We start from the raw sequence: 12,412 nt of genomic DNA, 5'->3' as shown, positions 1-12,412 counted from the left end.
GCGGTCGCTTCGGTAGTTCAGCACGTAGAAACTGCAACTCCCAGAGTGCAGTTTGTTTTTCTCACCGTGTTGCGATAGGCGATCCACTTAGCCAGTTTCTCTTGATACCTCTAGTAGAGGCTGGCTGAACAACGAAGTCCGGTAAGGATCGTAGTGTAATCCTGGGCATCAATGAAGCTTTTAAGTCCGCGCTTTCAGCCTGGTCACCACCGGAGGTAGCAGGTTCTGGTACATCGCTAAAGTAGCAGTGTCTCTCCATGTGGTCATGGACTATCTGGTGATAGAGGAGTCTCTGTGCCTCTGGGATGCAAGGCGGTCCGGGTAAGTGCCATTTTCCCCAAGACGCTTCAGAAAGGGCCTCCCTTGCACGGCATGGCTCCGCGCTAATATGCAACAGACAGTCTTCCTTCCAACAAAGTAGACCAGGGGGCACAACGGATTAAAAACAAGATTCGACTCTACAACATTTTTAAGACACATTGGCAAAGCCAATAGCGCTCACATAGGTGAACCCTATTGTCTTAGCCAGTGCTGGTTTTATTAGTTTTATCCATGCTGCACAAAGTCATGCTGCTCTACAACATGGCCACAAACATTGACAAAGCCAATTGCTCTCATATGTGGCCCATTTTGGTATTGTCCATGCTTGTCGAAATTGCAGTGGCATAAAGTACAACTGATGAACCATCTACAAAATTTGCCCTGGTGTCACTTTTAAACCAAACACAAAAATGTTTAATGGCAGACTCTAAAAAGGAAGTGTGCATTTCCCAATGTGTTTTTCAAAGAGCCCCAAATTCAAATCATGGCAAGGCCAACTCAGCCTTTCAAAGTGTCACAGTTGATAAACTGGGTGATGTAAAACAAGGAATAACACCTCCTTTTTATTAAAAAAATGACAAAAATGGTGTTCTTTTAGTACAATCTAGACAAAAATGGTGTTCTTTTAGTACAATCTAGAAAACTAGTTATCTGGTCAGTATCTGAAGTCCTCTGCTGGGGGAGTTTCTGTCCATTCCCTCCTCTCAGCTATCCCACAGTGGGTAATGTACGGCATGAAAAAATTGTGCGAAGTACATCAAGGGGTTTTTATTTGTCAAAAATTTAAAGCGCTATTATGAAAAATATATATATATATATATTTGAATTTTGGCAGTCCACAATAAACTGGATAGTTTCAAAGAAATTTGTTATCTGCAAATAATGTTTTCATTTTCAGCACTTCATACAGATAGCTTTTTCTTTAGCATGGGTGAATAGGACATTTTGGAAACATGAGGGCAGATGGTAAAGAGTAGGGTAAAAAAGCATTGACACAGCAACACCGAGACCACCACACTTGTCTCATGCCTTCACTTGGGCTCAAAGAGGTCTTTGCTTTTAGTAATTAGAATATTCTGCCCTCTGGGGCAGAATATTTTAGTAGCCTTAGAACCCTCCTAGAGGGATGTACCAGCCATTAAAGGCCCGCTCCATTGTTAACGCTGGAGCAGGCCTTTAATGAAAGGTTGAGCCCGCCAAGTCGGTTCTAAGGCTAGATTACAGCACCAAGATCATCCCACAGGCAGGTCTGGGAACTAAGCTGTGACAAGCTGAAACCAGCTCAAAACTAAGATGACTAGAGGAGAATGGGACCCTGGTTGGGCCATGGCAGGCCCTCCCTACTAAAAAGCAGCCCAAGCCTCCAGCCTACCAGTGGAATTGTTTTCTGTATAATTAGTTACAATTTCTTTATGTATATAATGTATGGAATGGGTGACCACATATGTGTCAATGAGATAAGAGCAGCAACATAAAACGTTTAAATCTCGGTCACTGTGTATATGTGCAGTGTTTTATGAACGCTTCAATATGTTTTTCCCAACATAAATTTGTGTTTCAAGAAATATACACCTGTTTTGCTTTTTGTTCCTTTGCAGCCTTTCATAGATCTGTTCATGTTAAAATAAGGAATTCATTTTTTAAATAAAATCGATGTAAGCTACTGCTCCGAGCTTATTGCAGATGAATTCATAACACATGAGAATGAGTAGAAGAAAGAATCCCTTGTAGACACATACCTGTTGATATTCTATTTGCCCAAGCCTCCAAGGGTCTATTGGGTTCTGGACTCCTTCCTTTTATTTAATCATATATAGCACCTTGAAGAGTGAAAGTAAGGCTATATCTGTGGTAGAGGATTCCTGCAATGCAAGCGTAATCCAGATGTGCCATCTATGTGCTGTTAGATACCTAGGTGGAGACAAATTTCCCCTACAGTACATGCTAGGCACTAGATAGCTCCAAAAGCAAGTGCTTCCAGTTTACGCTGGTATTGCTTCTCGGCAGCTGAAAAGGATAAGCTTTGGATCAGTTCTACATGATGAACATGGTATAAACTACATGTAGATGGGGTATCCCACAATTTTAGGTGCCCAATTTGGTCCGGATCCCCCAGTGCTGCATTTCAGCATCAGAGGACTACGTTAGTGCAATCTTTCCATTCCCCTTGTACTGCCTTTTCAGCGCTTCCTGTGGAAATGCCTTCTCAGCAGTAAAGCGATTCAGCGGTGAAAGTGTCGTCCAGCATAGGTTTCTCTGGGCTTAAGGTCAGATAATACCAGCTTCCCCTGGAAGAGCTAGCTCAGCTGTGCAAAGTTCCAGCAGTGTGACCGTCATCCACTGTAAACCTCAGTACTTTAGGAGGCCAGATAGTGTCACAGACCAGGCGCAGGGCCTTCTCAGCAGCAGAGAACTCCAGCACAGTGTTATCATTTAAAGTGTACTGCACCAGGTCTATCTTCCTAGGGAGCATTTACTACCACCATGTGGGCCTAGTTAATGCTAGAAGACCTACTTCCAACTTTCTCTATTTTGCACATCTTTTTTCTCTTTTCGTTATTTTACTTCAAACCTCCGATTTCTCAAGTGTCTAGGGCAGCGGTCTTCAAACTGTGGGGCGCGCCCCCTGGGGGGCGTGGATGGGTTCCCAGGGGGTCGTAAATGTCTCTACAATTGCATGTAAATGAAGATGTCCTGGAAGTGTGCGTTTTTTATGTGCTGCATTTACAGGCTGTCTTCATTTACTTCTGTGAGACCTGTGATCAGAATGCCGGGGGCGGAGGTCAGGAAGTGTGCTGGCAGGGTCAAAAAGGTTTCTAAAAAACACAATCATTTGTAATGCTATCGGTCGAATTTGTGAGAGTTAGCGCTATTGCATTGTAAATTATGTTTCTTGACGAATTGCTGAAAACAAAAGACATTTATGTATTTTTATTTTTGCCCCATTTCAGTTCCTGACCTATGTGAGTAATGCTTAAGAATGAATTTAACATCTGCTAACAGCAAGAGTACCAAAATAAGTGCTTCAAAACCCACTGAATATCACAGAGTTCACAACTGGCTGTATTTATTAGTATACCTAAACATCAATAGTTAGGCCTTTGTTACAGAAATTTCCATAGTCCCGAATCTTGTGGAAGCTGTTTTTTTCAGCTTGAATCAGGTTTATAAGAAATGTGGTAATTACAGAACAACACAGTGTTTGTAAATTCAATTGTTCATTTAAACCTCATAGGAAATAACACCACACACGGAGGGACTTGCAGGGCACTGGGTGGATTGCTAGGTACTGCCCTCTTCACCCAGTGAGATTTGGGAGTGGTAATTGCTTCACAGCTCTGAATTCACAACCGGGCAGTTACTCTAGGGAAGCACTGAGCCTACCAACCCACTCTGTACACAGGGACAATAGGCTTCAGCTGCAGGTGGAGCACTGGGAAAGAGATGCAGTCAGAGAAAGAGGTATTAGTTATAGGGGTAAAGCTCATCAAAAGGCACTAAGGATGAATTTAGAGGTATAGGGGAAAAGAGCAACGGAAAGTAAGAGGAGAATGGTGGAATGAAAGGAAGGCAAGCTTGGTACAGGGCCAGATAGGCTGGTTCGGTGCAAAGAAATATTGGAGTCAGGAGAAAGGGCAAAAGGGTTTGTCACTAACGGAAGTTGTCAAGATTAAGTTAAAGAATAAATTGTTAAAGGGGGTGGGAATTGTTTAGCGGCAAAGGGAATAGTTAATGTTTGTTTGAGTGCTGTGAGGACATTAATCTGTGCGGCAAGAAGCAGATGGTTGTTTTTTTGTACCTGAGCTCAAACGGCCTGATGACAACAGCAACAAGGGGTCCGTGGTGATCCCATCCCAAAGTAGGGTTGGGAGATTAAAAGGCTGCTTAATCCACGCTCTACATATTTTAAAAACATTGTAGAAGACCACAAAAGAAGTGCTGTAAAATTAACCACAACATACATAGAACTAGGTTCACTTAAAAACATAAGTGTGCAACAAGAATGTATTTGTCAGGGGGGCATGGCTACCGACCAGCCAAGATGGACGCAGCTTAACGGAGCTCTTTGACTGACGAGCCCCTCTCCGAATAATCCGTTCATTTATCCGACCTAATGCCGGTGCTGCACCACTGAAAAGGAAGTGGCATACCTTCCGGTACCCATTGCACTGACCCTCTTCGCTGTATGCCAAAGCTCCGCGGCGCCGCAGAAAAGATTGTGGCCTGTTTTGGCCCCAGGAGCCGGGGATTAAAGTAGCTGCCAGGAGCCGCGGAGACAGACTCGGAGGAACGCCACACTACCGGTAAGCGGCAACAGAGGCAAATGCCCACCCCCTGAGCGCAAACAACAGACGCTGCACCATATGCAACGGGGAGGTCTCCCGAGGTGAACTGAAAGGGAGGAAAGAGTGGCTCCATACCCCGTAGCATGCACAGTGAGGGTCGGACGGCCTCCGACGGTAGCAATCTCTGCGCCATTACAGCTGGCACGCGGTAATAGCAGCGCAACCCAAGGGACCCTAACCACTGAAAACCTGAAGGCACCACCGTTAGTGACTGAACTCCGTAATAATGAAGCTCTGATAAGGCATAAGGCATTGAGAATCCACGATCCCTGGGCTACAATAATAAGCGCAGTGGGTCCCATACAAAAGACTTGCCCTAATACTCAGCGGCAGCCATGAACAGTTAGGAGTCTCATATCTGGCCAGTAAATACACGCAAGGAGACGGGGACCCGACCACTGAGGCAAGGGACAAGCTACGTGGGCATCAAGCCGCGATTGAAGTAGATACACGAGACTGACCCTACCCAGCCCTATTAATCACCGCGTCACCGCTCTACCCCAAGAAAGCCAGCAAAGCGTACCAGCTTACAGATATTGAGATATATACTCCCCACCTACCCGTGACTCGCCAAACCAGTATTATCCTGTGTCTGGGACAATGAGTGACAGGGGGCAGAGAGTCCCACAGGCCCCGAAACTGGACAAGTACGCCTATCACTAAGACCCCCCAGACAATGCGAGGGGTGAAATGCCGAAAACACCACCCCAGCTCAACGGCGAACCTTCCAACACAGAGAAGATTACTCTACGTCATGGCGGCGTTAAAGGACATTAAGTCTTCAATGGGCACAATTTCTACAGACATCTCCCTAATCAGGGCAGACTTCGCAAAGATGTCGAAACGGCTACTAGAGGTTGAAAAGACGACTACGGGGCTCGTGGGGGACACAGCGGACCTCCAACACAAAGTACAAAAATTGGAAGATGATAATGCCATGCTGAAAGCCAAACTCGACGAACAGGAAGGCCGCTCACTGCGTAATAACGTGCGTCTGATAGTTGTGCCGGAATCCGCAGGAGGCTCAGCCCTAGATCTATATGTGGAGGACCTCATACACAACCAACTTCAGCCAAAAGGATTGTCCAATTATTTCTCGGTGGAGCGGGCCCATCGAGTGCCTGGAGGAAAGCCACGACCAGGAGCACCGCCACGGCCCATCTTAGCGAGAATCTTTAATTTTCGAGATCGGGACGCAGTCTTACAGGCCGCACGTGTCACTCCACCAATAAAAATCGACAACTCAGAAGTCAATTTCTATCCAGACTACACAGCGGCGGTGGTGCAACAACGTAGAAGTTTCAGAGAGGTCAAGAGGAAGCTCCAAGTTCGAGAACTGAAGTATTCAATGATTTTCCCAGCAAAGCTACGCGTAGAATCTGAAGGGAAAACATGGTTTTTTGAATCTCCGAAACAAGCACAGGACTGGCTCGAAGGCTGGAGACCAGCTAGAGGACCCAAGAACCGAGACGCACAGCGACACAACAGAGGAGGTAGCCCACTTGGTGATCAACAAGACAGCATACAGATGAACCATCGCACTACAAACATCGCACTACAAACACATGCAACACGACTCAAAAGTACCACACTAGGTTAAGTGGACACACTCCTGGCAGCGAACTGGGGAAGAGCAACGGTATGGTGGGACGCTGAATTTAAATCGGCCAACCCGGTCAAAGGATGCACCGCCGATGAAGTTAGCGGTCCCGCTGCTGGTGCGTCGCATCAGCGGAGCAGGACTGTTCAGCAAGAAATTTGAACAGGGATGAACTCTGCCTGTGCCCCTGTGATTTTTTAAATATTGGATTGAAAGGACCGCCTGCAGCCCACTTGGGTCTTATTATTACGAACTACCAGCCCCATAATGCAGCAGTGGTGTATAACTCACCTGAGAATGATTGTGCCATTAAAATAAAGGAGGGAGAAACGCTGATGTTCGCATTGCTGGCAGTCATTCACCTGCAGAAAGCCTTTGAGAAAGGGAGTTGTCCTGAAACAAGTCAGGTTCTGCTGATGCTGGGAACATGGGTCTCTTCCCCAAATTGGAGTTTGCTCACAGTGAGTACATCCTGCATGTGGGCACCTGTGAAACTGAATATATATAAAAAAATATATATATATAAAAAAAAAAAAATATATATATATATATATATATATATATATATATATATATATATATATATATATATATATATATATATATATATAAAATCCACCAACGTATCCCCGTTGCCGAGGGCACACTTTTCACAGCCAGTGCGAGTTGCAGGGACAGGCTTTCCCTGTAAATAATTAACCACCAACACAATTATACTCTCACTCCTCCAGGATGTTGTTCTATAGCAGGTTTATTTTAACAACGTACCATTACAGCACACTGTCATTAACCAACGCGTTTCAATCTTACGATCTTGCTCACGGTTAAAAACATTTGTCCCTCCTTAGTTTCAAAATTTTATACCAGGAAGTCATAGCAGCACTGTTATGATGCATTAGGGTACTGGGTAGTTACTTCTTACATTAATTTCATTTTTTTTCTCTTTTCATAATACTTTTGCGGTGTCCAAAGTATTGCATTACAATACTGGTACCGGTCAGTACAACTGTATTTGTCTGTTAATTTACATTCGCGCTTTTATGAGCATGATAACATAGTTCACATGTTGTCTCTAAGTGAGTTACTGTGGATAAGCATTCCCATATGCAACCTTAGTATGATGCCATATGGATGCCCATTTTGCCACACATTAAGTACATATGCATAGTATATCGCGCCTTTTATAATCTCTAAGGACTTAGTGTCCAAGTTCTGAGACATACATACACATTGTACATATTTGACCTACATGTATCTTATTATTGACCAGAATATTTTCAGATGGGGTAAAGATTACTCAAAAGGTGCACATAAAGTTCTTCATCCCCATTCAACCCCCAGGGATCTTTGTTTTAAATCGGATGATAAGTCTCGATTCTAGTCGACGTAGGGTCATCAGTCTATATCCACCTCTCTCTTTTACCGGTACTGTTGCAAGTCCACTGTATGTCATATCCTTCCATGCATATGTACTTAATGTGTGGCAAAATGGGCATCCATATGGCATCATACTACGGTTGCATATGGGAATACTTATCCACAGTAACTCACTTAAGAGACTACATGTGAACTATGTTATCATGCTTATAAAAACGCGAATGTAAATTAACAGAGACAAATACAGTTATACTGACCGGTACCAGTATTGTAATGCAATAATTTAGACACCGCAAAAGTATTATGAAAGGAGAAAAAAATTAAATTAATGTAAGAAGTAACTACCAGTACCATAATGCATCATAACAGTGCTGCTATGACTTCCTGGTATAAAATGTTGAAACTAAGGAGGGACAATGTTTGTAACCGTGAGCAAGATCGCAAGATTGAAACGTGTTGGTTAATGACAGTGTGCTATAATGGCACGTTGTTAAAATAAACCTGCTATAGAACAACATCCTGGAGGAGTGAGAGTATAATTGTGATGGAGATATATATGTATATATATATATATATATATATATATATATATATATATATATATATATATATACACACACACACACACATGCATATATCCATACACACACATACATACACATACATACATACATACACACATACACACACACTAGGTTTCATGGATTGAAGACTGCAATTTTGTACATGTCAGAGATCAGATGTGATTGATGCCTGGCTAAAGGGCCCCTAATCTCTCCTCAGTCCCTTCTCAATCCCTCTCACATACAGTTTATTTGTTTTAAAGGGCTGGTAAAGGCAGGCTTTACTAAACCACTCTGCTATCTACATAAAATATACAGATCTTTTTTGCAGCAGGCATGTTAACCCACTGAGCTGCTTCATGACAAGTCAAAACTGCCACTAGACAAACCACATCTAACTCTCTAGCAGTAACAATAACAGTTATCTTGACAACTTTATTACTGCCTGAAAGCCGGAGGCACAAGGAACTCTACAGCAGTTGCTTTTAAAATTGTAAGTTATTGGTAAACACAGCGCCCTCACACCGGTCGTACCACCCTAAAGCCAGCCCTGGAGTCATGTATGAGGGAAAAAACTGCCGAATCGTGTTTCAATTGCTGCTGAATTAATTTACAACCCCAGAGGAAGATTTAAAAGTACGTTTTGCTGCTTGTTTTCCAGGATAATCTCACCGTAAAACGCAAACACATTAAACCCAAACCTCACATGCCTGAAATCCACAAATAATCTCCCGCACCACCTCCAGATTTGCAGAGCACGAACTTTCCCCGGATGTCTGCTATTCGCTTCTGTTGGTCCCGCCGAGTCGGATGTCATCTCGACCTAACCAGATTAAACTGGCCTTGGACCTCGCAAGAGCTGCGGGGTCTGAAGTTTAGAATCAAATCACAGCTCTTATTGGAAGGGGCGTTGGCATTTTAAGAGTCGCTCTGCTCTGACAGTTCATTTAGTCAGTAGATGTTTTTATAATTTGTCAGCCAGCCAGGCGCCTTAAACAAAAAAACAAAAAAGCAGCAGCAAGTACCTGGTAAATCTTGTTTTCCATTTTAGTCTGAGGATTTAAGAACCGTGCCACCGAGCAGGTGCATCGTGTTTGTTTATACTCCTTTATGCAGCGGGTTTTCTTTAAAGTATTTTTTTTGTTTACAGCTCCAAGCGGATCCTCAACTGAGAACAGAACGTTCACTGCATGCGCCTATTCTGAAGTGAAAACTCTTGACTAATGAAGGGGGGATTCAGTATCTTTTTAAAAAGCGGGGATCAGTGCATAATTGAAAAGAATGGATGGCATCTCAACAAAAAAGAAAACAAAAATGCACTCACAGACGGGGTCATCCAACTTCAGTGGCCTCCCCAGGCGGATGCTGGCAGGAACCGCCCGATCAATCAACTCATCGATACTCTGAAGAGAAAAGAAGGAAAATGGGTGTGGGTTTGGGATAAGAATGTAATGCGATGCTCAATTGGTATGAATGGACGCTGGTTCATAGTGTGACAATGGACGTTGCGTATATGTAGGGACCACCACTTACCAAGTTTCCAGTCCAGGGACTTCATTTAATTAAGTCCAACGTGGGAATCCGAGCCACTTAACTTGTGAATTATTGTGCCAAATTACAATGGGCTGTTGAAAGGCATTAAATAGTGTTCTTTAGCCCCATCCAGATAGACACTGGCGATGCAGGGATGGGTGAATTGTGTAGGGGGAGGGGGGGGGGGGGGGTATACAAGTATACCACCGCCTCAATGTTTTGTTTATGTGAATAGCAAGTTGTGTTGATGTCGCGTGCAAAATCTACCTTGTTTACTCTATTACGATAGAAACGAGTCCCTCTGCCGGACACAACATGCAATTGTTCTGGTGCATAAATCCCAAATAAGAACATCTTTTTGTAAGGCGACGCTCCTGTCTGGTTGGTCTGGGAGTTTGCCGTGTGGCCGCAGCTCACAGCGGTGATGGTGGATGAAGATAGCTCATCTGGTTTCAGCTCCTCATGGCTCCCTATCTGTAGGCTTCTCGGCGGGCAGTTGAGGGTGTCCACAGACTAAAGTTTGTCCTGTTAATTGTTGTGTGGACCTCCGTAGGGGTTCCAAAACAAAATAAATTAAAAATTGGAATTGGTGTCCACAGACTCGGTTAGGTATGCAATACTGGGGGCTCAAGTTGCCCCCTCACAGGGCCCATATACTCGTCATTCGCATTCACGAGTGACTTCTCCAGTTGAATACCTGTCCAGGATGCGGGTACCAGTGGGCTCACCTAAAATAACTCCCCCACCTCAACCCCGCAGAATGCGATAAGGTCCCCCCCCCCCCCCCGAGTCTCGCATCTCTCAGCTTTTCATCGGCCTTGGGGTGAATGGATGCCCATTTTGAAGGGTTGAACACCCCATAAGGACGCCCCCGCTCCCCAGGGGCGTTCGATCGCCCCTGGTGGGTACAGTGAACTAGCATTTGTTTTAATGTAGGGTAAACAATGATGCTCCCCTTAATGGGACGAGGATAACCATACAGCAGAGCAACAAATGCCACCGATGACACCCGTGCTGCCTGGGCGCGTCCCCCACCCTCTCACCTGCGAGCCCCTCCACACTCACCCCGAGCCCCAAGGTGCGCAGCATCTCCCGCTTCTCTTTGTCCCTGGGTCCGATGTGCCTCTCTGAGAAGTCATCGTGGCGAGGGACGAGGCGCTCGATGTGCCTGGGGGCGCACCCCGGCTCCTGCACGCTGCCGCTGCTCTCCCTGCTCCGCGGGCTCCAGGAAGCGTGGGGCAGGAGCAGCCTGCCGCCCGCCAAAGAGCGGGAGCGTCGGCAGAAGAGCCCCCAGGCTGCGGCACAACTCTGCATGCTGCTGGCGGAGGATGCCGGCGGGCGCGCGACGTCAGTCAGTCAGTCAGTCGAGTAACTGCTGAAAGTTTGGCTCGCGCTCTCAGTTCACCTGCAGCTCCCCCTGGTGATCGCGCCCCCTGCACGGCCACGCCTTATATGCTGCTCAGCCAATGGGGGCCGGCGCGCCGGACAAGCCCCCCTGACGCCCAGGACCAGAGTGCGAGAAGCAATGTGCACAAGGAACGAACACCCACGAGGCACGCTGCCTGTTCCCAGAAGAACCGCCCAGAGGGGACAGTCACGCTATTTCAACAACGCCCATTGTCCTTTCACACTTTAGAGTCTTTTACAACAATCATTTGCAATGCAATCGATCTCACATTTATGAGAGTTTGAGCTATTGACTTTGCGAATTTCACCCATGTGTTTTTATTTGGAGAGTATGTATCTGGAGTGGAATTATGTGGTTTGAATTGCAATTGTTATATGTCAAGTCAAGTCATAACACTTATATAGCGCGCTACATACCCAGAGGGTTTCAAGGCGCTTAGGAGGGGAGGAGGATTATTTGTCAAATATCCACGTTTTAAGCTGCTTTCTGAACGCTAGGTGATTCTGGGTGAGGCGAAGGTAAGCGGGGAGTGAGTTCCATGTTTTGGCAGCCAGGTATGAGAAGGATCTGCCTCCCATGGTGGTCTTGTTGATGCGAGGTACAGTGGCGAGGGCTTGGCTGGAAGAGCGAAGTTGGCGGGAGGGGTTGTAAAAGGACAGTCGAGAGTTGAGGCACTCTGGTCCGATGTCGTAGAGTGATTTGTGTGCGTGGGTAAGCAGTCGGAAAGTAATCCTCTTATTGACGGTGTCGTGTCCCAACCCACACATACACGTGGACACTGACTTGTATTTAAGAGCTCTTTATTACTGCTTCTTACTTGGTCCCCGTCCCTACTCTAACTGCCCTTTCCTGTTCCTGACCCCACCTCTTCCCCTCAGCCCACCTAGTTCCTCCCACCCCAACTACTAGACCGTCAACAATATAACATCTCCCCCTTTCTTAACAAAACAGCAAAGTGAAATTAGTCCATTTCAACAATCAGTCTCTTTGGAGGCTGTACCTGTCGTCGTGGGCGACCCGAGGTGGTCACAGCGGTCTCGACCACGGGTGCTGGTTCCATGCAGGGTGCCGAGTCAGGTGTGCTTGTTTCGGGGTGCTCAGAGTTCTCTGGCACGGAGGCAGGGGGCGTGCAGTCACGCTTCTCAGGAGGGCATTTCTTAAAGTGGGATGCGTTCCGAGTGACCCGCCTGTTCTCTGACTCCGCAGTCACCATTGTGCCCTTCTGCTGCACCACTGTAAGAGGTTCGTTTCTGAACCGACAGTC

General features: G+C 45.8%; 1 protein-coding gene across 1 annotated transcript in view; it reads right to left on the bottom strand.

Moving 5' to 3' along the window:
• Positions 1-11,324, bottom strand: part of GLDC (glycine decarboxylase) — a 232,154-nt gene extending 220,830 nt beyond the window's left edge. The window contains exons 1-2 of the mRNA XM_086961354.1: positions 10,806-11,324; positions 9,532-9,610 (exon numbers count right to left, since the gene is read on the bottom strand). Coding sequence (XP_086817480.1) covers positions 9,532-9,610; positions 10,806-11,054 — 328 coding nt within the window. The 5' untranslated portion in view covers positions 11,055-11,324. The remainder of the gene's footprint in view (positions 1-9,531; positions 9,611-10,805) is intronic.
• Positions 11,325-12,412: the final 1,088 nt, after the last annotated feature.

The sequence above is a fragment of the Lissotriton vulgaris genome, chromosome 3_1, assembly GCF_964263255.1.
Source record: "Lissotriton vulgaris chromosome 3_1, aLisVul1.2, whole genome shotgun sequence".
Classification (NCBI taxonomy): Eukaryota; Metazoa; Chordata; class Amphibia; order Caudata; family Salamandridae; genus Lissotriton; species Lissotriton vulgaris.
Note: the sequence above shows the minus strand (reverse complement) of the source record. Positions and strands in the feature narration are given on the sequence as shown.